The following is a 27406-nucleotide window of genomic DNA, read 5'->3' as shown; positions in this document are numbered from 1 at the left end:
CAATACAATTAAGTAGTAACCATGAGTATATAAACTTTTGAGCCACTGGGAATGGATTGAAAGAAAAAAAAGATGAAATTAATCATTGTGTCTGGTATTATTCTGACATTTCAGAAATAATGATCTTAACTGACCCAAGAGAGGGAATGTGTACTAGGATTAAATGTCAGGGATTGGGAAAACTGAGTTTTAAAGTCCAGTGTAGAAAAATTATCACCTAACCACAGGATAGGCAAGAACATACTGTAGATCGCTGTGTGTCCTACCACTAGGACACACACTAACCAGCAGCATAATACACACCTGACCATTATCCTTCATTAGAATGGTACGGCAGTGTGTATGCCTGGCCCTCACATCATTCATCCCCTACGGAGATGTGGGAAAAAGCCGAGGAGATAAGTGGAGCAAGCATGCACACTATCATTCCATTTTTACAAAAATCAAAGTTCTGCTGATCAGTACATGTCAGAGTGGCAGTACTCCCACAGATCTATGTTATCACCTATTTTTTAGGTATAGTTAATCTGCAGGTTATTACCATTACGACAGTCCCAGTGCGTTTTACAGAAAGTGTGGCTACTGGGAAAAAAAGGAACTTATTTCCAGTTGGGAGCTTCCGGCTTTCAGTCATGGGGGCGTGAAGGGAGCAGTTACAGTGATCGCTATCCAATTTTCGGTGTGTGTAAGCACTTCGCAGCACTGTGAGTGACAGCTGGCACTGCACAGATGCGCTGCAGAGGCAGCGGTCAATGAATGTGCCGGGACATGCACCGATCGTAGTATAGTGAGTGGATGCCGCTACATACCCACCCTATGACTGAAAGCTCCCGATAGGATGTCAGTTTTCTCAGACTAGTCGATGTGTGATCAGTGGCAGCACCAGGGGCGGACACACCATTGGTGCAGCTGCAGAGGGGCCCAAGAGGTAAGCGGGGGTCACAGCCACCTCTAAAGCGACATTTGTATCATTTTTTCGAAACCTTGGTTGTGTGTTCACATATTACAACTACTGACGTAAAGTACTCATAGTCTGAACGTGGACTACACCCCGGTCAGCGACCAGGTGATGTTTTTGGGTCACCATCCTTGTGACTCACAGGACCATCACTGATCACACTTCCTATAGCTGGGAGAGCCCGTTTAACCCTTACTATAGATGCAGCACCTCAAGGGTTCTACTAATCTAAGCCGTCACCTATAACGACCACAGAAAACACCAGGCCTGCTCCACCGAATTCATGGCGGAGGGCAGCTCACTCCCAGGTCCCGGCCGGCAGCACAGGGCTCGGTATGACAGCCATGGTATAACCCTGCCATGACCCCGCATTGTAGCGCCGCACACTGGGCGTTATCCCGCGCCGCCCTCCTCCCCGCTGACAGGACTGCGCAGCTCCCGGCCGAGCACCAGCACCACAGACCGGCTCACGTGCTCTGTAGGGCGCACTCCGCCCCTCACAGGTATCCTTCCGACTTCCCGTAAAGAGTTCCCCTCGTGCCGCCGCCGCTCTGCGCCGTAGTTCCCGCGCTGTCTGTCCTCTGTGCGGCAGGAGTTCCCGGAGACTGGAGGGGATTTTACTCTCTGCTTAGACGGTGGACGGAGGAGAGAAGGTCGCGGCCCCCGTGCAGGCGGATATAGTGACGGCGCAGAGCTGTATTCCTCCGCGGCCCCGTTTTCAGCAGACTGTTTTGGTCTTGCTCGCTTGTGGCAACCGAGGAGACCTGAGCCGCTGTGACCCGGCGTCCCGCCGCCGCTCGGCCCGCATTCTGACCGCTCCGCTCTTTTAACCACTTCCGTGACTGATTTTTAGCGTAGAGGAGAAGCCGCCGTTTTGCTTTCCGCCCGGTTCGTCAGCTGCTTTGACTGCCGGTTGTTTATGGGACCGTCATGTCCATGAAGCAGACCGGTAATAACAGGAAGCCCGGCGGGGCCAACGTGCCGGCTCCCGGAGGAGGAGGCAGGCAGAACATGGGCAGGTGGGTGCCGTCTGGGCGTTGCGGGTGTGAAGGAGGGGGACTAGGCCGCGGGCTCTCCAGGCCTCACCTTCAGGGCTGCAGCGTGTGTCCTGCCGGCCGCCGCCGCTGGAGGCCTGGCCATGCCGCCGCCGGTCCGCGGGAATCCGAGCATCGGTGCCCACGTCTGAGCGCAGAGGCCGGTCCCAGGGCATTGCCGGCCTGAGTGCGGTGCCGCATGGCCGGCGGGAGGTGACCGCGGACATCGCCTTACTTGTCTCGCGTCCTGTACCGGCCGATCGCCGCTCCTCCGTGGGATGCGGGCCACACAGGGTTAATCCGCAGTGCTCGCCAATGGCAGACAGGGCGTCTGTGCCGGCTCCGCATTCTGCGCCGCTTCCTGAGATCCTCCCTCTCCTGTCCTGTCAGCAGCCGGCCACGATCACTGCGGGGATCGGTCTCTGGTGGATTTCCACGGCTGAGACTGGTGAGATCCCCTGATCTGCCGCAGCCTGTCTGCCCTGCACACGGCCGTGTGTATAGAGAAGGCAGGGCCAGCACACACCAGCCTGGCCTTACTCTGCCTCTGACGACCACCCAAAGAAGCAGAGAAAACCTTTCTGCCTGGTAATCTGGTACCGTCCTTGGAGCCTGGCATTATGGCTCCCACAGGTGGCGGCTCCCCTGGCACTTTAGGTCCTGTTCACATTTAGGGTTATGCAATAAGCGCCAAATGTGCATTAACCAGCGGCTGTGATAAATGCCAATGATGCCATGATAAGCGCCAATGTGTACATTAACCAGCGGCTGTCATAAATGCCAATGATGCCATGATAAGCGCCAATGTGTACATTAACCAGCAGCTGTCATAAATGCCAATGATGCCATAAGCGCCCAATGTGTACATTAACCAGCAGCTGTCATAAATGCCAATGATGCCATGATGAGCTACCAATGTGCATTAACCAGCGGCTGTCATAAATGCCAATGATGCCATGATAAGCGCCAATGTGTGCATTTACCAGCGGCTGTCATAAATGCCAATGATGCCATAAGCGCCCAATGTGTGCATTAACCAGCAGCTGTCATAAATGCCAATGATGCCATGATGAGCTACCAATGTGCATTAACCAGCGGCTGTCATAAATGCCAATGATGCCATGATAAGCGCCAATGTGTGCATTAACCAGCAGCTGTCATAAATGCCAATGATGCCATAAGAGCCAATGTGCATTAACCAGCGGCTGTGATAAATGCCAATGATGCCATGATAAGCGCCCAATGTGTACATTAACCAGCAGCTGTCATAAATGCCAATGATGCCATAAGCGCCCAATGTGTGCATTAACGAGCGGCTGTGATAAATGCCAATGATGCCATGATAAGCGCCCAATGTGTACATTAACCAGCAGCTGTCATAAATGCCAATGATGCCATAAGAGCCAATGTGCATTAACCAGCGGCTGTGATAAATGCCAATGGTGCCATGATAAGCGCCAATGTGTGCATTAACCAGCGACTGTGATAAATGCCAATGATGCCATGATAATCGCCCAATGTGTGCATTAACCAGCAGCTGTCATAAATGCCAATGATGCCATGATAAGCTCCCAATGTGTGCATTAACCAGCAGCTGTCATAAATGCCAATGATGCCATGATAAGCGCCCAGTGTGCGCATTAACCAGTGGCTGTGATAAATGCCAATGATGCCATGATAAGCTCCCAGTGTGTTCATTAACCAGTGGCTGTGATAAATGCCAATGGTGCCATGATAAGCGCCAATGTGTGCATTAACCAGCGACTGTGATAAATGCCAATGATGCCATGATAAGCGCCCAATGTGTGCATTAACCAGCAGCTGTCATAAATGCCAATGATGCCATGATAAGCTCCCAATGTGTGCATTAACCAGCAGCTGTCATAAATGCCAATGATGCCATGATAAGCGCTAATGTGTGCATTAACCAGCGGCTGTGATAAATGCCAATGATGCCATGATAAGCGCCCAGTGTGCGCATTAACCAGTGGCTGTGATAAATGCCAATGATGCCATGATAAGCTCCCAGTGTGTTCATTAACCAGTGGCTGTGATAAATGCCAATGATGCCATGATAAGCGCCCAATGTGTGCATTAACCAGCGGCTTTGATAAATGCCAATGATGCCATGATAAGCGCCCAGTGTGTGCATTAACCAGCGGCTGTGATAAATGCCAATGATGCCATGATAAGCGCCCAATGTGTGCATTAACCAGCAGCTGTCATAAATGCCAATGATGCCATGATAAGCTCCCAATGTGTACATTAACCAGCAGCTGTCATAAATGCCAATGATGCCATGATAAGCGCCAATGTGTACATTAACCAGCGGCTGTGATAAATGCCAGTGATGCCATGATAAGCTCCCAATGTGTGCATTAACCAGCACCTGTCATAAATGCCAATGATGCCAATGTAAGCGCCCAATGTGTACATTAACCAGCGGCTGTCATAAATGCCAATGATGCCATAAGCGCCCAATGTGTACATTAACCAGCGGCTGTCATAAATGCCAATGATGCCATAAGCGCCCAATGTGTACATTAACCAGTGGCTGTGATAAATGCCAGTGATGCCATGATAAGCGCCAATGTGTACATTAACTAGCAGCTGTCATAAATGCCAATGATGCCATAAGCGCCAAATGTGTACATTAGCCAGCCGCTGTGATAAATGCCAATGATGCCATGATAAGCTCCCAATGTGTACATTAACCAGCGGGTGTGATAAATGCCAATGATGCCATGATAAGCGCCCAATGTGTGCATTAACCAGCGGCTGTCATAAATGCCAATGATCCCATGATAAGCTCCCAATATGTACATTAACCAGCGGCTGTGATAAATGCCAATGATGCCATGATAAGCGCCCAATGTGTGCATTAACCAGCAGCTGTCATAAATGCCAATGTAAGCGCCCAATCTGTACATTAGCCAGCGGCTGTCATAAATGCCAATGATGCCATAAGCGCCCAATGTGTACATTAACCAGCGGTTGTGATAAATGCCAATGATGCCATGATAAGCGCCCAATGTGTGCATTAACCAGCGACTGATAAATGCCAATGATGCCATGAAAAGCGCCAATGTGTACATTAACCAGCAGCTGTCATAAATGCCAATGATGCCATGATAAGCGCCCAATGTGTGCATTAACCAGCAGCTGTCATAAATGCCAATGATGCCATGAAAAGCGCCAATGTGTACATTAACCAGCGGCTGTGATAAATGCCAATGATGCCATGATAAGCGCCCAATGAGTGCATTAACCAGCGACTGATAAATGCCAATGATGCCATGAAAAGCGCCAATGTGTACATTAACCAGCAGCTGTGATAAATGCCAATGATGCCAAGACTTGTATGTTGAACGGATGCAATACAGTTTCATATCCCTTAATGCACAAGACAATATATAATACCATTTTCTATGGGATAGTTATAGGATGAAAGTTGGGAGTACCACTGCTGGAAGCCCCAACTGATGCCTGGAAATGAAGCCAAGGTCAAGCATGCGCTCCTCTGCTCTAGTCATGGTCTATGGGACTACTAAACATTGTCAGACTATGTTCAGACCAATCAAGAATGAATGGAGAGCAGTTCACGTGATTGTCCATGCACACAGGACTCCTGGGGATGGAAGCGGGTCCCAGCAGTGGAGTCCCCAGTCATCCTTAAGTTATCTCCTATTGGAACAAACCAGTGCACACAGGGCATAGCTCCATATGGAATTGTAGCATTTTTTTTTTTTACTGCAGAAGATTTCATTGCTGAAATGTGATAGATATGATGCACCTTTTGCAGTGCGAAAGGTGAGTTCTGTGGTGACGTTCGCGGCATGAATTGACGTGCTGCAGACTTGAAATTTATGGCCGAGATCAATTTGCTCTGCAGTTTGTTTCACGGCATGTCCATGAGTTTTCATAAAATCCTATTTACAGCGCTGCCTGTAGAAAAAGCAGTGGATTGCATCTCGAATATTGGGTGCGTAATGCAGTTGGTGTGCACGTAATATGTCCATTGTGAACTTTTCCAGCATTTACCCTAAATTACTGGCAAAAAAGTGGTGCGAGTGGGGCCTTACCCCAAATACTTGATTATCATCGGAAAGACCAGCCTAGGAGATGGCAAACAGCTTTCCTATGTCAGCTGTACGAGCGAGCAGCCTATTTATCGCTTGTGTCCTTTCACCAGAAACTGCTAGGCATTGGGCTGAGGACAACTCAAGGACTAACTTACATGTGACTGCGCTGCTTGCTTTGGTTGGGGATATGTCATTCTTTATAGACTTTTATTTACCTTTTTATCATTAAAATAAGCAAGTTATAATACATAACCAAAAGGGGTGTGTGATCTATTGTACTTTACAATCACAGGCCGCTTACATGAAATCTCATGACTCATTTCAGCTTGATGCCGTTTACTGTATCTAGTCTGTCAATAACTTGCTGGTTATACTTAATGGAACATTAACAGCGATGTTTAAAACTTTTTTTTTTCCCTATGCCTTATACGGTATATAATTTTCTTTTTACTCAACACTTCGAGAACTTTTATTATACTCTGATAAAGTAATGGAATATCGTTAGGTTATGCTACCTTCTTGTGATCGGTGCGGGCCTGATCTCTCAGACCTCCATAATTTTCAGAATAAAGGGGCCAAATAGTGATTTATTGCTGTCACTGCAACAACCATGTTAACAAGAAGCAGTGGGCCGCTGAGCCGGAGGTGGAGCTGTTAGAGGCGAGACCCTATGACTTTATTAGCTTTACACACAGCAAGCCTTCTTAATAAGTAGGACTGTGGAGTCAGTATAAAATGGACCGACTCTTAAAACATATAGTAAATTGGGTACAGTAGGTCAGTGCAGGATGTGCTGTAAATGTTTTCATAATTTGGGAAAGTTATGAAATATCGTATAAATGTCGGTTCCGTTCCTGATCTGAGGATCCAGTCTTTTAGTGGAGATGAATCTGTGCTGAGCTTTGATGTACATGCTCAGTAGTGACCAGTGCTGTGGAGTCAGGGAAATTGAGGAGACGGAGTTTGGCTAACCTACTCTACAGCCCTGGTTTACAAGAAAATGTAAAACTCAAAAACTCATTTAAGGCTATGTTCACTTTTTTATTTTTAAATGCAGATTTTCAGCTGTGTTTTAGGGTATGTGCTCACGTTGCGGATTGGCCTGCAGAATTTTCCGCACAGAATCTGCGTCTCTTAGCAGAAAACGCAGGCCAAAATGCTTGCAGATTTCTTGCGGATTATCTTGCATTGTTTGATGTGCGGATTTGCCTTACTCAGTGTATAGGTAATGGGTGCAGAAATGCTGCGTTTCCGCACAAAGAATGTACACACCAATTCTCAAATTCCCATTGACTATCATTGGTACTGTAATGCACTGCGGATTTGATGCAATTCCATGTGCCCAAAAAACGCATCAAATTCCGCAACGTGTGCACACAGCCTTACAGTAAGTCAAAGTCTGTGAGATTTCGGAAGTCTCATACACACAGCTTAGTTTTTTTTGTCCTCAGTATTTTGTGCGATACCTTGGTTTTCTCAAAATGCAACATCTCGTTTTTCATTGAAAAGCAATGGATGGTGCTGAAAAAAAATACCTCAGGTACCGTATCAGTTTTTTGCTGTGTTTTTAGTATCAAAACCTGAAGACGCAGATCAGTTTATTATGCAGTAAACCTTTATCAGCATGCACAAGAGACAAATGTATCATGATAAAAACGCAACAAAAATTAAGCAAAACCTGGTTTTTGAAGATTTCTTACTGCCAGTAGAGAAGGTTTTTCTTGTGGCAAAAGCGCATAAAAACTGCAACGTGTGAACGTATCCTAAGGATGCTAGCAATTTTACATGTCACAAAAGTTTACCGACCCTATAATATCCACATAGCTAAGAGCCATGCTTGAGACTCCAATTTTCCTCCCTGTGTACATATGACACAAGGACAACTCTTCAACGTTTTTATTATGCTTGCATAGCACCATCATATTCCGCAGTACTGTACAGATATCACTGTTCCCACTGGGACCCACAATCTAAATTCCCTATCAGTATGTCTTTGGAGTGTGGCAGAAAACAGGAGAACCTGAAGGAAAACCCACACAAACATGAGGAAAACAGACTCCTTTCAGATGTTGTCCTTGATGGGATTTTAACCCAGCGCTGGAAATCTCCCATTTACATGCATGTTCACTTAGTTTTTTGGACAAGGTCAGATTTTTTTTTAATGCATATGCTAGTTAATAAGTAATAGGACTTTAGAGATCGTCATACAACCCTATTTACGTACATAAAGTGATTGCCACTAAGAAGTGCATGTTAGGCTAGTAAATGGCTTTCAGTCCCTCCTAGTGCAGTGTACAGGATTAATTGAAGCACCCATTCTGTTCACCATCTCTTTGGAATTGGTAGTGTTGGAAAGTGACAGAAAATAATAGTGAGTCAGTTGGTGCACAGTAGAAATCGAAGGATACCTGGATATTTGGGTGCGGCTGAAAAGTTAAAAAAGGGTTCTAGAACCAGAACAGTACCCGAATACTTACCCCATTCACTTGAATGGGGAGCCCGAACATCTAGTGTTTGTCACGCTGTCATGTGCATTGGCAGTGCGGCTAACATCGCTTCTGATTGATGATGAAATCATCCCTGCCGGTCAGAGCCACGGTTCCCACGCTGTAAAATGATAGCTTGAGCTCGCAGCTGTGATTGTAGGTAAAAAGTTCACCTTCGGTCACTGGTGTCAGCTGATGGGACTATTACTCCCATCATCTGATGCGTGCTGCTGCTAATAACAGCCAGAGCAGGAGCGGCTGATGGGAGTATTCTTTAGCCAGCACCTGCGCAATAAATAGAAAAAAAACACGGTGTGGGTTCTCCTGTATTTTTGATAACCAGCCAGGCGAAACTCGCAGCTGGAGGCTGCAACCGTCAGCTGTCAACTTCAGCAAGGCTGATTATCAAGAATAGAGGGCTCTCCACACCATATTTTTTTAAAACTAAATTAAAAAAAAAAAGCGTGTGGTACCCCTATTCTTGACAAGCAGCCTTGCTAAAGCAGACAGCTGAGGGCTGGATATTGGTGGGGGGGGAGCCCCCAGCCTAAAAATAGCCTGCAGCAGCCCAGAAAAGTCGCATCTATTAGATGCACCAATTCTGGCACTTTGCCCGGCTCTTCCCACTTGCCCAGTAGCTGTGGCAAGTGGGGTTCATGTTTGTGGGGTTGATGGCACCTTTGTATTGTCCGGTGACATCAAGCCCATGGCTTAGTAACAGAGAGGCGTCTATAAGACTCCTATCCATTACTAATCCTATAGTTACATGGTAAATAAAGACACAGCCAGAATAAAGTCTTTTTTTTTTTTTTTAAATCAGATAAATTTTTATTGCATAAGAAAATATAAAACAACCAGCATATTCAGTCTGTCAAAAGTATACAAGTTATAAATTTTTTCAAAACATAGTTCCCATTCCTTTCCCCCACCCCCCCTTCCCTCTGTAAAGCTTGTATACAACTATTTAAATAAAAGTACACAATAATGCAGCATTGATCTTCTGAGGTCAGCAACTCTCCGCCCAGGGATTCCATATTGTTTTAAAGGTACCAACCTTTTTCCTTTTGGCGTATATACTCTTTTCTATACCCATAATATAGTCAGACTGTCTATAGAACTCCCGCATTGTCGGTGGTTCTTCACTTATCCAACATCTGGCAATCAGTTTCCTCGCAACATATAATAATCTAGCTATTGCTAGTTTATGATAATTCGATACCCCGATATCCTCTACATACCCCAAGATACACCAGAGGCTCCCTTTCAATTCTACAATTATATACCCTTCCAGTTGCAGCCGTCACTTCCACACAAAACGTGTTTAATTTTGGACATTGCCATAGCATGTGAACAATCCCAGCCCCTTCGGTCCGACATCTCTGGCATTCGGAGGTCTGTCTCAACCTGGCCTTAAAGGGAATCTGTCACCCCTTTTTTGAGATATCATATAATGATATCATTCAATTGTGTGTCACATAAGGATTCTCTTAGTACTTTTGCTTCCCCCTGACAACGCACCTTTCATGCATAAATACCCTTTTTATAAGGGTTCAGATGTATGTAAACTGCCGCTGTCCGGTCTGCTGGGCGGGGCTTATTCAACTGCTCCCCCCCTCCCTGTCTTGCTCTACGCATTTATTCTTGTGTAGAGCAAGACAGGGAGGGGGGGGAGCAGTTAAATAAGCCCCGCCCATCGGACCGGACCGTGGCAGGTTACATACATCTGAACCGATATAAAAAAGGTGTTTATGCATGAAAGGTGCGTTGTCAGGGGGAAGCAAAAGTACTAAGAGAATCCTTATGTGACACACAATTGAATGATATCATTATATGATATCTCAAAAAAGGGGTGACAGATTCCCTTTAAATAGCCTATCTGGAGTCCTATACACTCTATGGAGCACATATAACTGAGACAGTCTTGCCGGTTCGCTCAGTGACAACTTGGGTATATATTCCATTATTATTTCCCATTTATCTTCCTCTATATCTCCCACCTCTTTCTCCCATTTCTCTTTTGCTTTAATTGGTTATCTTTGTTGGAAGGCAAACAGTAGGTCCCTGTATATCTCTGAAACAACGCCTCTCTTCCCCCCCCCCCCCCTTTTGCACAAACATAGTTTACCAGAATATCTGCCTGAACCTTCATATTAGCGTGGTGGAACTGCCTATACTGAAACCTACAGACCTCCGGCAACCCGTAAACCTCCTGTAGTCTCTCAAAGGGTAACAACTCCTGCCCATCCTGTACCTGGCCGATGTAACATATTCCCAAACCCTTCCAAATTTTAAAGTCCCCCCCCCCATTTTAACAAACTCCGGTAAATTATAATTTTGCCATATTAGAGAGAAGTCCGTTAGATATTCCACCCACCTAATCTTCTTAATTTCCTCCCATATTTTATGAATCAGTAAACAAGTGGGGTAGACCAGACAAACCTTCCTTAAGGCCCCGTCACACACCTGGATACCCGATGTTTACTTTAGAAACCAGCGTCCAGCGTCGCTGAACCTGATCGCTGGGGCTGTCTTGTGACAGCTCACCAGCGAACATCCCAACAATGTCCCAGCGATCCCATCATGTCGGATCGTTGGTGGGATCGCTGGGACATCATTATGTGTAACGGGGGCTTATAGCATCCTGCTTCCAGGCCCTGGATCAGTGGACTCCTATCTAAAACATGTGCCAAAACCCTTTGCGTTGACCCCATATTATTACTTTCTCTCCAGCCCCTTATATGTTGACCCTGTGCAGCTAAATAGTAAATCCAAGGGTTCAGAAGAGCCAAGCCCCCTTCATCCTTGGGTCTCTGCAGAATTTCCAGTTGAAGCCTTGCCTGTTTTTTCCGCCAAACCAGCTCTCTGAAAAGGGAACCCATGGTATGGAACCACCTCCTGGCTATCCAGATAGGGGCATTATGTAACACATATTGAAGCTGGGGCATTAAAATCATCTTGATCAAATTGATTCTCCCCACCACTGAGATATGCAATCTGCTCCATGTCCCTATTTTATTTCTGAATTTCCCCAACAGCGGAACCAGATTGAGATCAATATAGCTAGAGGGTGGAAGCAACACCTGAACACCCAAGTATTTGAATCGCTGAACCACTGCTAATTTCGCTCCCTCTCCCCTTAACATGAGTTTGTCCTCCCCACCATTAATCGCCATAATATTGGACTTCTCCCAATTAATGACTAGGCCAGACACATTCCCAAATGTGTTAAGAATGTTCATCACACCCAACAATGAGTCTCCAGAATCCTCCATAAAGAGCAGCACATCATCTGCATACAAGGCTATTTTCTCTTCTATCTTCCCATATTTAAATCCCCTGACCGAGGTTGCATTTCTAATTCTGTGCCAAGGGCTCCACTGCCAACGCAAAAAGCGGATACAGTGGACACCCCTGCCTAGTTCCTCTGTAAAGGCCGAAACTATCTGACAATTGCCCATTAACTTTTATCTTGGCCGTCGGGGATGCATATAATAATTGTATCCATGAAATAAAAATTGAGAATATAGTCTTTTATTCGAAAAAAAACACACTTTCCCATTTTTATTTAAAAATAACAGTTATATTCACCTAACGCCTAATTCCATGAAAGCCCTCGTTCTCCTTTTCTGGCAGCTGCGGGCAACTCTTTTTGGGCTGGGGCCCCGGGAGCAATATTCATGGCCCTTTAGACCTGTTTCACACATCAGTTTTTTGTGTCAGTTAAAATCCGCTAAAATGGCGGAAAGAGGATCCGTTCCTGTACTGACCTCAACGTTTGCCACCAGACCGTTGTTTTAACGGATCCGGCGAAGGAAGAATTTTAAAGGAACCGCAGCCCGGGGGAGGAGAGAGAGAGAAAGATTTTATGCAGCTGCCAGAAAATGATTTTGGGGTTAAAATTCCAGCAAAAACACTTCTTCCTGGCATGCGCAATTGAAAATGCGGATCTGGCAGTGAAAAAAACCGTTTCATTGTCCGTCCTGTCCGCTCAGCAGACGCAAAAATGTTGGCGGATCCGTGAAAAAGCAGATCAAACGGATGTCCATCCGTCAAGATCCGCCAATAATGCAAGTCAATGGGGAAAAAACGGATCCGCCAAGAAAAATGGCGGATCCGTTTTTTTTTGCAAATCGCCGAATCTTGACTGATGGTGACAAACGGATGTGTGAAGCAGGCCTTACCAGTCTGAAAATACCAGCCCCCAACTGTCTGCTTTAGCAAGGCTGGTTGTCAAATATAGCCAGCCTTGATAACAAGCCTAGTTGAAGCTGACAGCTCCAGGGTTGAAGCCCCCAGCTGTGAGTTGTGCCTGGCTAGTTATCAAAAATACAGGGGAACCCACGCTGTTTTTTTTTTTTTTTTTTTTAATTCCAATCAGCCGCTGCTGCTCTCACTGCTATTAGTGGCAGCAGGCGTCAGATGATGGGAATAATGGTTCCATTAGCTGACACCAATGACCAGAGGTAAACTTTATACCTCCTATCACAGCTGAGCGCTCACGCTGTCATTTGACAATGTGGGATCAGCTTCTCTCTGACCGGCGGGGTTGATTCCACTGTCGATCAGAAGCAGTGTTTATTGTGCTGTCATGCAAATGACAGCGTTGGCAAAGACCTGGTGTTCGGGCAGCCGAACCCGAACAGTAATACTGATTTCCTGGTGGTGTCCATGTTCGGTGTTCGGTACAGACACCAAACTTAACTGTCCGGGTACGCCCATCTCTAGTGCTCTGTCCAGTCATTTCTGGTGCAGGGGGTTCAAAAATATGATATGTGGAACATCTGCCAAGTTCTTAAGTCTGTTTCCTCCATAAACAGATGTTTGCCCTTATTTTCCACATTCTACACCTTACAAATGGTATTTAAAAAATTCAAAAAGTGCAAAATACATAACTCTCCAGCATTCTTTTGCTGTTGATGTGCGCACCAGTCATGTTATCCATTGCTGTGGCCTCTGTGATGGGAAGGGACTAGAGGCTTTTTTCACATATCTGAGACGGGTCAAGCAACAATCATATTGGAGTACAACTGTGCCAGCATCCGTGTAGATGTCTCTTCGTGTACCGTAAATGCATGAATCTCTGTAGGATACATGAGTGCATTCTTAGCTTAGACTCGACAAAGCCATTAGACCGGGTTTTCCCTGTATCCAGCATTTTCTCTTTATGCAGTCGTCAGCAGGGTACTTTGACCACTGCAGAATGGTAAGCCAGGCAATAGGTTGCTCATATGTTGCATTCATCCAGCATAGGGCTGTGATAGTGAAGTGAATGTGAGCATGTAAGGTAAGGCAGGACTCTGCTGGAAACATTAGGGGCAGTAAATGACATGCTGTGACTACTGGGTGAGGACTAATTCTATAACTACGTGAGAGAGTGGTTCCTACTATGATTTCTGACGAAAGATGTGGGAGAGGTATAGAGGGGATGTTCTTGTGGAGGTTACCGTGGTCACAGCAGAAAGGGTGCAGAGTTTACAGCTGTCACTACTATTGTTACTGGACAAATTCTTGTCTCGCACATTCTGGATTTCAATGCATTTGCTTCATGTTTGTCAAATTCTCTGTCTCTTGGTTGTCAGAACTAGCCAATAAATGTATGCTATAGGCCTAACAGACCTGATTATTATTTCTCTAAGGCTCGAGTCACGCTACCGTGTAACATGGCCGAGTGCTATGTGATAAAACATCACATAGCACTCGGCCCAGTGTTATACTATGGGGCAGCTCAGATCTGCAATTTTCTCATGCCTGTTCGGCATGCAAGAACAATCACAGTATGTCGCGATTAACACAGAGACTCTTCTCTGGTCATTTGCACCCATGTAAGTCTAGTCGAGTGCAGTGCAATTCCTGCCAACACCGGCAGCAGAGGAGATGGAGAAATTACTTTCTTTGTCTCCTGTGCAACTGTACTCTGGTCCTGTCATGCGAGTGGATCGGGTCACAATAGCGTGATACTCAGCTCCTGCTTGCAACAGAGCAGGAGCCGAGGGTCATTGGGATTGGATGCCATACACTAGTGTGACTGCAGCCTAAGCCTACGTTCACACATGTTTTGGTTTTTGCAGCCATCAAAAATAGACCTTTTTTCCAAGGCTGTGGAGTTGTTGTCATGGAAATTGAGGAGTCTGAGGTTTGGCTTACCGAATCCACAGCCCTGCTCTTTTTCTCCCATGTCATTTGTTTTACATCTTTTTATTTTTGCCATTTTTAAAAACTCTAGGCGGTAAACATTTTTACTTTCACTTTTGCCTTTTTCAATTAGAAATGGATCGATTAAAAAAATTGATGAAAAGCTGATGTCTTCCATTATTGACTGATCACCAAAGACCTACAGTGGGGCAAAAAAGTATTGTCAGTCAGCAATAGTGCAAGTTCCACCACTTAAAAAGATGAGAGGCGTCTGTAATTTACATCATAGGTAGACCTCAACTATGGGAGACAAACTGAGAAAAAAAAATCCAGAAAATCACAGTCTGTGTTTTTTTCATTTTATTTGCATATTATGGTGGAAAATAAGTATTTGGTCAGAAACAAAATTTCATCTCAATACTTTGTGATATATCCTTTGTTGGCAATGACAGAGGTCAAACGTTTTCTGTAAGTCTTCACAAGGTTGCCACACACTGTTGTTGGTATGTTGGCCCATTCCTCCATGCAGATCTCCTCTAGAGCAGTGATGTTTTTGGCTTTTCGCTTGGCAACACGGACTTTCAACTCCCTCCAAAGGTTTTCTATAGGGTTGAGATCTGGAGACTGGCTAGGCCACTCCAGGACCTTGAAATGCTTCTTACGAAGCCACTCCTTCGTTGCCCTGGCGGTGTGCTTTGGATCATTGTCATGTTGAAAGACCCAGCCACGTTTCATCTTCAATGCCCTTGCTGATGGAAGGAGGTTTGCACTCAAAATCTCACGATACATGGCCCCATTCATTCTTTCATGTACCCGGATCAGTCGTCCTGGCCCCTTTGCAGAGAAACAGCCCCAAAGCATGATGTTTCCACCACCATGCTTTACAGTAGGTATGGTGTTTGATGGATGCAACTCAGTATTCTTTTTCCTCCAAACACGACAAGTTGTGTTTCTACCAAACAGTTCCAGTTTGGTTTCATCAGACCATAGGACATTCTCCCAAAACTCCTCTGGATCATCCAAATGCTCTCTAGCAAACTTCAGACGGGCCCGGACATGTACAGGCTTAAGCAGTGGGACACGTCTGGCACTGCAGGATCTGAGGTCATGGTGGCGTAGTGTGTTACTTATGGTAGGCTTTGTTACATTGGTCCCAGCTCTCTGCAGTTCATTCACTAGGTCCCCCCGCGTGGTTCTGGGATTTTTGCTCACCGTTCTTGTGATCATTCTGACCCCACGGGGTGGGATTTTGCGTGGAGCACCAGATCGAGGGAGATTATCAGTGGTCTTGTATGTCTTCCATTTTCTAATTATTGCTCCCACAGTTGATTTCTTCACTCCAAGCTGGTTGACTATTGCAGATTCAGTCTTCCCAGCCTGGTGCAGGGCTACAATTTTGTTTCTGGTGTCCTTTGACAGCTCTTTGGTCTTCACCATAGTGGAGTTTGGAGTCAGACTGTTTGAGGGTGTGCACAGGTGTCTTTTTATACTGATAAGTTTAAACAGGTGCCATTACTACAGGTAATGAGTGGAGGAAAGAGGAGACTCTTAAAGAAGTTACAGGTCTGTGAGAGCCAGAAATCTTGATTGCTTGTTTCTGACCAAATACTTATTTTCCACCATAATATGCAAATAAAATGGAAAAAAAACAGACTATGTGATTTTCTGGATTTTTTTTTTTCTCAGTTTGTCTCCCATAGTTGAGGTCTACCTATGATGTAAATTACAGACGCCTCTCATCTTTTTAAGTGGTGGAACTTGCACTATTGCTGACTGACTAAATACTTTTTTGCCCCACTGTAAATGGCCAAATCTAACCTGCAGTAAGTGCTGAAAATAAAGTTTGCTGTGTTTGACGGAAAGGAAACACTGATTCATTAAGAAAAAATAAAATCGAGCAAGCAGATGCTAGGAAAAGGATGTCTTTGGGCATGCTCATGTAACAGAAGTTGGACAACACCTTTTACATTTTGAGTTGCTATGTGAAGCACCTGTCACCTCCGTTAAAACTTCAAGAAGTACATACAGACAGTTTTAAATAGTCTGAAGTCTCCGCTCTTCACTCTAACCATTTTGACCGTTGTCTCACTCTCTGGTTCTGTGCTAGGAGATGTGGGGAGACTGGGAGTTAGCATCATGGGAGAGCTGTACTATTCTCATCCCTAAAGCTGGATGAATTTATGTAAGATTGATGCTGGTGTATTATAGAGCAGCCAGAGGAGGGAAGAAGTAGCAACAGAAGGAAATGCTTGGCCTATTCTCAGTGTGTTATTTCTGTGATTGCCTGGTTAAAGTAGAGTATGTAGTGAGAGACTTAGATAACACTTTACAGGCAGCTGATTACGCCTTGCAGATTAACCTTTTACAAGCAGTTTTGTCCTCCTATTGCAGACTAACTTTTGGAAGCTATGTTCCCTTCATTTATCTGCCCTGCAAAATAAACAGGATCCTCTTTATTGACTGATGTATAGCAATATTCAGTATGAAGTAGAGTTCAGGCTCCTGGATTGAGGTAATGTAAAGTTTACCCGACTCTCATTTAATTCACTGGTTTTGCTTCTCTTTGGGTCCGTAAATTCTCCCACTTAATTTGTTTGATCAGTAAGTTGACAAAAGTGGAACAGAAAAACATTTTTTGGTCTGAACGCATGGCTCCTCCTTGTCATTCAGATGCTTTATCAAATCAGGTCGCCCACACCCCACCACAATTGGTACTTCTAAAATACGTGAACCATACCAGATTATTTCCAGAATCCAGTACAAACTTATTACCCTCACCCACAAAGCTCTCCACTGCTCAGCACCACCCTACATCTCGTTCCTCGTCTCAGTCTACCACCCTACCCGCGCCCTCCATTCTGCTGATGACCTGAGGTTAGCATCCTCAATAATCAGAACCTCCCACTCCCGTCTCCAAGACTATACACGTGCTGCGCCAATTCTTTGGAATGCACTTCCCAGGTCAATATGATTAGTCCCCAATCCCTACAATTTTAAGCGTACCCTAAAAACTCATTTATTCAGACTGGCCTATCGCCTCAACACATTAACCTAACTATCCCTGTGTGGCACAGTCAAAGGTTTTACCATATCCAGGTTCCACGTATCATGTTCCCACATGCTTTATGCATCCATTAGCCCTCTGTGTCTGTACTGTTACACACTTAACATTATGGCTGATCCATACAATCAGGGAAATTACCACCCACCTTTCACGTCTCCCCTTTTTCCTCATAGATTGTGTCACGCTCGCGCCTTGGCTGAATGGCGCGAGCCGGGGGGTTGTGGCCCCACTGTGCCACAAACCAGACTACCCTGGAAGGGGCGTAACTACGGCAGCTTCCTTGGTCTTCACTGGAGCCTCTGATGGTGAGGTCAGGCTTGTGCGGCAGGTAGCTGCCGGGTGCCACTCCAGGGTGGTGTATGGCTGTGTCTGCTGATCCCACTCGGGAACAGGACACCTTGAGAAAGGCTATAGACAGGCAGGCAGGTGGACACGGCAGGCACGGCTTGGAGACACAGGGCAGGCGGGCACGGCTTGGAGACACAGGGCAGGCGGGCACGGCTTGGAGACACAGGGCAGGCGGGCACGGCTTGGAGACACAGGGCAGGCGGGCACGGCTTGGAGACACAGGGGTGGCGGGCACGGCTTGGAGACACAGGGGTGGCGGGCACGGCTTGGAGACACAGGGCAGGCGGGCACGGCTTGGAGACACAGGGCAGGCGGGCACGGCTTGGAGACACAGGACAGATTGGCGTGGTATGAAAAGGAGCAGGTAGGGACCTGTTCACACAGCAGGTGTAGGCAGGAGGGAGTGGTGTATTCTGGAATAAGATCTGGACCTGTTCACACAGGAGGTGTAGGCAGGAGGGAGTGGTGTATGCTGGAACAGGATCTGGACCTGTTCACACAGGAGGTACAGGTATGGATATAGGCAGGAAGGAATGGAGTATGAAGGAACAGGTTTGGCCCTGTTCACACAGGAGGTGCAGGCAGACAGAGCCACAGGAGGTGCAGGCAGACAGAGCCGCAGGAGTGCGGAGCAGGCAGACAGAGCCGCAGGAGTGCGGAGCAGGCAGGCAGAGCCGCAGGAGTGCGGAGCAGGCAGGCAGGGCCGCAGGAGTGCGGAGCAGGCAGGCAGGGCCGCAGGAGTGCGGAGCAGGCAGGCAGGGCCGCAGGAGTGCGGAGCAGGCAGGCAGGGCCGCAGGAGTGCGGAGCAGGCAGGCAGGGCCGCAGGAGTGCGGAGCAGGCAGGCAGGGCCGCAGGAGTGCGGAGCAGGCAGGCAGGGCCGCAGGAGTGCGGAGCAGGCAGGCAGGGCCGCAGGAGTGCGGAGCAGGCAGGCAGGGCCGCAGGAGTGCGGAGCAGGCAGGCAGGGCCGCAGGAGTGCGGAGCAGGCAGGCAGGGCCGCAGGAGTGCGGAGCAGGCAGGCAGGGCCGCAGGAGTGCGGAGCAGGCAGGCAGGGCCGCAGGAGTGCGGAGCAGGCAGGCAGGGCCGCAGGAGTGCGGAGCAGGCAGGCAGGGCCGCAGGAGTGCGGAGCAGGCAGGCAGGGCCGCAGGAGTGCGGAGCAGGCAGGCAGGGCCGCAGGAGTGCGGAGCAGGCAGGCAGGGCCGCAGGAGTGCGGAGCAGGCAGGCAGGGCCGCAGGAGTGCGGAGCAGGCAGGCAGGGCCGCAGGAGTGCGGAGCAGGCAGGCAGGGCCGCAGGAGTGCGGAGCAGGCAGGCAGGGCCGCAGGAGTGCGGAGCAGGCAGGCAGGGCCGCAGGAGTGCGGAGCAGGCAGGCAGGGCCGCAGGAGTGCGGAGCAGGCAGGCAGGGCCGCAGGAGTGCGGAGCAGGCAGGCAGGGCCGCAGGAGTGCGGAGCAGGCAGGCAGGGCCGCAGGAGTGCGGAGCAGGCAGGCAGGGCCGCAGGAGTGCGGAGCAGGCAGGCAGGGCCGCAGGAGTGCGGAGCAGGCAGGCAGGGCCGCAGGAGTGCGGAGCAGGCAGGCAGGGCCGCAGGAGTGCGGAGCAGGCAGGCAGGGCCGCAGGAGTGCGGAGCAGGCAGGCCGGGCCGCAGGAGTGCGGAGCAGGCAGGCCCGGCCGCAGGAGTGCGGAGCAGGCAGGCCCGCTAGGGAGCTGTGCAGATGCACAGATAAAGTGGACACAAGGAAAGACACGGCAGGGAAGGAACCACAAACAAGGAGACTGACAGAGGTAAGACTGAGTTCAGACAGAGGCACAGGGACAAAGACACAAGGACCAGGATATTCAGCCTCCTGGTAGGCAGACAGGGTACAAAGCAAGACTAGAGAATCCTCCAGAGAAGGAGACACACAGAACAGGGCCTGGCTTCCTCAGCAGCGAGATACTGAGTATAGACATTGCTCAGGCAATGTTTCAGTGGGAGTGGCGAAACTAAATAGTCAAGGGCTCCAGGTGATTGGTCAGGGACAGATTACCCAGGTGCACCCAGACTGCATAAGAACCAGAGAGTTCAGGCGCCGCCCCCCTATACACACAGTCAGGAAACATGGAGAGCAAGCAGGAGAACAAGAGGCATAGCACATGGAGCTCAGGGCTGGCAACAGGCAGATTTCACAGTATGGCTTGAAGCAGAAAGTAAGTTTTGTGCGGGGGATGGGAGGCCATGAAGTGATGCCAGCAGGGCTGTTACAGATTGTAAGCTTGTGAGCAGGGCCCTCATTCCTCTTGGTATCTGTTATGATCTATGTGATTATTGTTATGCTGTAATGTCTATCGTCTGTACAAGTCCCCTCTGAAATGTAAAGTGCTGCGGAATATGTCGGCGCTATAGAAATAAAATTATTATTTTGATCTCACTTTGATAAAATGAAAGTTAAACCTGTCTCCCACATTAAATAAAGCACTCTTTTCTCCCAGACCGGCACTGCACCTACGATGTTGGTGTGGATATTCCCTGTGGATATGTAACATTGTGACTTTAATAGCTAATCAGTGGCTGATCAAGTACAGTCTTCTTTATTTTGTCAGAACGGGCATCAGCTATCCTGGATTGCAGAAATGCTGCAGCCAGTTAACAGCTGCTGCAGTGGTCAAAAGGTTTTAGTGTTGTTTTTTTTTTTTTTAAACTTCTCTTTTACAAATATATTAGGTTATAAATGTATAAGTCCAAAGCTATTTGCCAATCATAAGGAGGCAATGCATACAGGGGATAGAAGAACACAACCCTAGCTAAGTTTAGAGCAAGCTTTCTCCTATGAGACATATAATGATGCACTTCCCTGATCTCTGCTGCTACTTTGTAGAGATGCAGCAGACCTGAGTGTGATTACAAACACTTCCAGCTTTCAGTACTCATCAATGTGGAGGAGTACTGAAAGCTGGAGATCTAGAGGTGTTTTCAGTCATACTCAACTGTGCCATATTCTACAGCTTCAGGGCTGTCTTAGCATTACATGCATCACCCAGGAGAAAGTCCGCTCTAAACTTATTTAGGGGTATGTTTTGTTCTAGCATCCTGCTAGACACCAGCTGCTCATGATTGGGCAGCGAAAAAATTCTAACGCCCCCCCCCCCCCCTTGGCTTTATCTTGCATTATAACTTACATTTTACAAGCTAATATCTCCTTAAACTGTTTACCTCCGCACTGTGAAAAGTCCCCTTTAAGAAGTGGTTATCCAGGAGTGGTTATCCAGGAGTGCTCACGCAAGTGAATAGATTGGACGAGTGCAATCCAATAAATTGGATTGCACTCGGGTCAGTGCACATCTGAATTGGATCGTACACATCCATACAAGACTATGGGTGCGTGGGAAACATCGTGTTGCACTCGAATGTCACCCGAGTGCAGTGTGATTCCCGCAGATGCCGGTACTGGAGGTGATGGAGAAATTAATTTCTCGTTCTCCTCCACACCTGTGCTGCGTTTTTCTCAGGAGATTGATTTGGAGCACAGTAGCATGACATTCTGCTCACTCTGGCAGCAGAGCTGGAGCTAAGTGTCCTTAGCACATCTCATCGGATGCTATACGCTATTGTGACCCCGGCCTAAGACAGCTTTTCAGAAAGGCCTAATGGGTATCAGTATGGAAGTTGTTCATTATTAAAGATGAGCGAACCTTTCCAGGTTCGCCGAACATCCTCGAAACCCTTTGAATTCAATCCAATGGGTGTCGTATGTCCGGGTCTGGCGCCTCCCATCTTCTTGTGATGCCACCCTCCTGTTGCTTCATCGCTTACCGGCATTGCGCTCCTGCGCAGGCATACTTTTCTGCCCTGTTGAGAGCAGAGCAAAGTACTGCAGTGTGCAGGCGCTGGGCCTCTCTGACCTTTCCCGACACCTGCGCATTGCAGTACTTTGCTCTGCCCTCAACAGGGCAGAGAAGTACGCAGGAGGGCGGCATCGCAAGAAGATGCGAGGCGCTGGACCCTGACCTGAGACACCCATCGGGATTGGCCCCCCCCCCCGGTGAGTATAATAAGTTATTTTTCTTATCTTTCAGGTTGGACCCGGGGCTTAGCTACAGCATTCTATAATGCTGTAGATAAGCCCTCAAAGGCAGTGGCCACACTTGGGCCACATGCACACATTGAGTATTTGGTGAGTTTTTTTACCCCAGTATTTGTAAGCCAAAACCAGGAGTGGAACGGTCAGAGGAAAAGTATAATAGAAACATTTGCTCCACTTCTGCATTTTTCACCCACTCCTGGTTTTGGCTTGCAAATACTGTGGTAAAAACTCACCAAATACTGGATGTGCGTGTGACCTTATAGCGGCCAAAACAGGTGACAGGTTCCCTTTAAAGGGGATGTCCCACGAACATAGTACATTTTAACTAATAAATCTTAGATTAAAATATTGGAAGAATGTTATGCAAGAGCAGTAAAAAAAAGCTTATGGCCAAATTTTAATATGTAATAACAAAGGATAAATAACCTTGAATAATAAAGTATGATGCCAACAAAAGTGCCCTCAAACACAGTTTGATACCCCCACAGTGAATTCCTCCACAGTACCCTCCACACGCATGGTATGAGGACCCTACTGTACCCCACCCCCGGCAAATTATGTGATTGCCCAACTTTAATGCACACACAGCCCTCTAAACAGTATAACTGGGCCCTGCATTACCTTCAATACAGTATAATGGTGCCCACATAGTGCTCCATACGGTATAGTGGAGCCCACACAAAAAAATAAATCCTCACCTCTGCCCGTTCTCCCGCTGCTCCTTTCCTTTCATAGTGTCTTCAGATCCTCTGCACAGCTTAGTACAGTGGGCGCCTTGTAATGATGTAATCGCGCCCACTACGCTGAGACGTCAATACGCAGAAGGGTAATGATTGGAGAGGGATCGTCAGCTGTCACTCATTCCTCCATCGTTTCTTTCAACTGTATCGGCATCTAGGAAAGTGTGATGCCAGGAGGGGGACCCACCGGGTGTCGCGGGCCAAATGTACTCACGCTGCAGGCTATATTTGGCCCACGGGCTAGAATTTGACGTGCCCTAAACTGTATTTGGAGCAACATTCTTTGAGATTATTTGGAGTTCAGATACCCATTAGTCATTAGGTTATTTCCAAACGATCTGCCAGAGCGTTGTCCGTTCAGTATAACAGTTAAGCCCCCGTCTCACATAGCGAGATCGCTGTTGCGTCACCGATTTTGTGATGCAACAGCGATCTCACCTGCGATCTCGCTATGTGTCACACGTAATCGGGCCCCTGCTGCGATGTCGCTGATTGTGCTCGAATGTCCTGGGCCATTTTTTGATCGCTGGTGTCCTGCTGGCCAGCATGCATCACTGTATTTGACAGGGACAACAACGAACGACCTCAATACTGCAGGTCTGAGACAGAGTCCCAACGACCGTCGTATCTTTGCTGCGTCGCTGTTGAGATCTGACTGTTTGACATCTCACCCGTGACCTCGTAGCGACGCACCAGCGATCCCTACTAGGTCGCATCGTTGTTGGGATTTCTGGTGCGTCGCCAAGTGTGACGGTACCCTTAGAGTAACAGATTGCTTTGCAGAACTGTGGTCCATGACAATTCTCTATGGCCATGGACCGAAACTGTGAATTTCCTTAACGTCCAAGTTCCCTGTAACTGCTTTTGATCTGTCGGCTTGGTGTGATGTTACCACAATTAGAGAATACTGATGTGGACCATGGTTGTGTTAAGCAATCTGCTTGTCTGTAATATCAAATGTTAAAAATTTTTTTTTTTCTTTTCTTTTTGTTTTTGTTTTTTTCTCCCTCCCCAAAATGACCTCAAAAAAAGAAGGTTCACATGATACTTTACTATCTCCAGCAATTACATGGACATGTAGGCAGGGCTGTGGAGTCGGTATAAAATGGACTCCTAAAATATATAATAAATTGGGAAGAGTAGTACAAGGCAGGATGTGCTGTAAATGTTTTCAGAAGAATTTAGGAAATTTATGAATTGTCCTATAAATGTCTGTTCTATTCCTGATGTAAGGATCCCATCTTTTAGTTGAGATAAATCTGTGCTGCACTTTATGTACATGCTTTAGTAGTGAGGCAGTGCTGTGGAGTCGGGGAAATTGATAAGTCGGAGGTTTGGTTTGCAGAATCCACTTCCCTTCATGTATGTCTAGACTTTTGAATAAAATGATACCTTGATCGCTTCGACCCAATGTCTTATACCAGATAAATCCAGTTTTTTCCTTTATCTGTAAAGTGCTGTAAAAGATCTGTGGCTTGGACACAGATCTTCCTAATAATCTTCCTCCAGAGCTTATTTTAAGCGAAAGGGGGACCAGTGTGAGGCACATAGAACAAACTGTCAGTCATTTCATGTCTCGCACTGGACACGCACTGATGTTAGACATTAGTGTGTTTAGAAATGTAGATGGACAGGTTCATTGTCATTCCAAGTATATTCACATACTGTCGTTTCCAATAGTTAACTAAGCTGCCTCAGGTGTTGCAATCCCCCCTCATGGCTTGACATCTTGTTCCTGTCAGCATGACACAAGTTGCAGTTTGGCTACTGGTTGGCAAACATGGGATTTACAAGATCACTAATAGTTTATATTTTAATCTGGGGAAGATACTAAACTTTTTTTGTCAATGGTTTGTTTATTTTTGATAAGACTGTGCGCGTGTTGAGTATTTGCTTGCAGAAATTTCTGCATCTCTTGACAGCAAAAATGTGCGATTTCGCTTGTTGTGATGTAATTTCTTAGTTCAACACAACCCTTTTTCATACTGATCAAGTAGCATCCAAGTAATGGGATTGGTGTCAGCAGCTGTCAGTGACACCTAGCCCTAGGCTTGGTAATGAAAAGGTGTCAGTCTGACACCCTCATTACTAAGTCGTTAAGTAAACACACACACAAACATACAAAATCACCAGCCTATGTAGGGGTGTTAACAGAATTAACCTACATGGACTGTAACCAAATAGCAGCTCTTAATTTAAATAAAAAATTGCGTGTTCTCTGTCGTAATTTTCTTAACAGCTGAGGGCTGATATTAATAATCTGGGAAGGAGCCAATAGTCGTAATGGTTCCCAGGCTAATATCAGCTCACAGCTGTTTGGTAGCCTTTACTGGGTAGTTTACTTGGGGACCCCGGGAAGAAATTGACATAGGGTCCCCCTATAAAATCTAACCGGCAAAGGCTAGGCAGACAGCTGCGGGATGATATTAATAGCCTAGGAAGGGGTCATGAATTTTGGCACTTAGCCTCGTGGCAGGTGGGGTTATATATATATTTTTTTTTTTTTGGTGGGAGGGTGCTGTCACCTTTGTATTGTCAGGTGACATCAAGCCCCGAGGTTAGTAATGTAGGGTAAGACGCCCCCACTACTAACCCCATAGTGATATTATAAAAAAACTGACACCCAGAATAAAGTCCTTTTTTTGAAATAATGACACAAACTCCTTTGTTGAATCTAAATTAAACCATACTCGCCAAATGCCTAATCCACTGACGCCAACGTCTCCAGCAACAAAAATAAAATAATGGACCACAATATTCCTCACCTGTCTGCAGAGAAGATGATCCATAATGTCCCACTACGATCCTGATGACTTTGGGACAGCCGGCGATACACTGTGGGAGAGATTATCTCGTCAGTGTATCACTAAGCTGCCTTGAGAGAGTGGGTAGAGCAGTCACATCTGCCGATGTGACTATTATGTATGTGTGATTACGTGGACTACAGCGGACAAGTGAGTATATACTTGAATTGAGCTGCAGGAAAATGGCCGCCGGAGGCGGCGCATGGGCAGAGTGAGATCTCAGGAGACGAGATCTCGTCTCCCGGTACGACATGTCGTCTCCCGATACGACATGTCGTCTCCCGAGATCTCGCTATGCGCGGCCATTTTCAAATCAGCATTACAACAATGGAAGTGCGGGGGCTCCTTTCACAAAATGCTGGCGGAGCCCCTGCACCGCCGATCACCTGCAAAAGTGCCGCACCAGCCCGGGATGGATGTGCTGGGGCTCCGGGATTTCCACCAATGCCGGCGGAGCCCCCGCCCCACCGATCATTTGCCAAATCGCCGCCCATCAGCCTTGGATGGATGTGTGGGGGCTTTCACAAAATAGCAGCTCCCACACCACCGAACCTGCTGCACCAGCCAGGGATGAGCCAGACCACCACCTGTGACCCCACTCCACCAGCGTTCCATATCACACCCTACCCCCCCACCCTACCCACCACCGAACCTGCTGCACCAGCCAGGGATGAGGCAGACCACCTCCTGTGACCCCACTCCACCAGCGTTCCATATCACACCCTACCCCCAGGTAAGCTGAATAATTTGGACTGTAAGATGGACCCTCATTTGACGCATTAATTTTTTTCCCTATTTTTCTTCAAATTTTCAAAATTTGGGGTGCGTCTTATGGTCTGATGCGTCTTATAGTCCGAAAAATCGGTAACACGTGGAAATATATAATTAACAAAAAAGTGTGAAACAACTGAAAATATGTCTTATATTCTAGGTTCTTCAAAGTAGCCACCTTTTGCTTTGATTACTGCTTTGCACACTCTTGGCATTCTCTTGAGCTTCAAGAGGTTGTCACCGGAAATGGTTTTCACTTCACAGGTGTGCCCTGTCAGGTTTTATAAGTGGGAATTCTTGCCTTATAAATGGGGTTGGGACCATCAGTTGTGTTGTGCAGAAGTCTGGTGGATACACAGCTGATAGTCCTACTGAATAGACTGTTAGCTGCCTTTTTCTTGCCCTAATACAAATTCTAAGTAAAGAAAAACGTGTGGCCATCATTAAGACCCCGTCACACATAGCGATCTCGCTAGCGAGATCGCTGTTGAGTCACAAGTTTTGTGACACAACAGCGATCTCACCAGCGAGATTGCTGTGTGTGACAGCGATCAGCGACCGGCCCCCCTGCCGGTATCTCTGATCGCTCTGGGAAATCTCTGGACATTTCTTTCGTCGCTGATCTCCCGCTGGCCAGCACGCATTGCTGTGTGTGACAGGCGGGAGACCAGTGATCAGTGATAAAATAATAAAAAAAAAAAAAATTACTATTCTCACCTTTCGACGTCCCGCGCAGCATTCCCGCCTCTCTCCACGCTCCGGTCCCAGTAATTCTTTGCAAGAATGACCGCGAGACTTCGCGATCCCGCGAGAACGGACGTCATCGCGTTAATTCTCGCAAAGGATTACTGGTACCGGAGCGTGGAGAGAGGCGGGAATGCTGCGCGGGACGTCGGAATGTGAGAATAGTAATATTTTTTATTTTAATTCTATT

General features: G+C 47.1%; 1 protein-coding gene across 12 annotated transcripts in view; it reads left to right on the top strand.

The window, feature by feature from the left end:
- Positions 1-1342: 1342 nt before the first annotated feature.
- ATXN2 (ataxin 2) overlaps positions 1343-27406 on the top strand; it is a 182842-nt gene continuing 156778 nt past the window's right edge. For 5 of the 12 annotated variants that reach the window (XM_073564585.1, XM_073564473.1, XM_073564546.1 and 2 more), the window contains exon 1: positions 1497-1977. In XM_073564585.1, the coding sequence (XP_073420686.1) occupies positions 1889-1977 (89 nt within the window). In that variant the 5' untranslated portion in view covers positions 1497-1888. Of the gene's footprint in view, positions 1462-1495; positions 1978-27406 lie in introns of those variants that run through there. The other 7 variants (XM_073564714.1, XM_073564841.1, XM_073564647.1 and 4 more) reach the window with 3 other exon arrangements.

This window comes from Dendrobates tinctorius, unplaced genomic scaffold (assembly GCF_039654945.1).
Source record: "Dendrobates tinctorius isolate UK_male_01 unplaced genomic scaffold, ASM3965494v1 ptg000003l, whole genome shotgun sequence".
NCBI lineage: Eukaryota > Metazoa > Chordata > Amphibia > Anura > Dendrobatidae > Dendrobates > Dendrobates tinctorius.
This window is presented reverse-complemented; position numbering and strand designations above follow the sequence as displayed.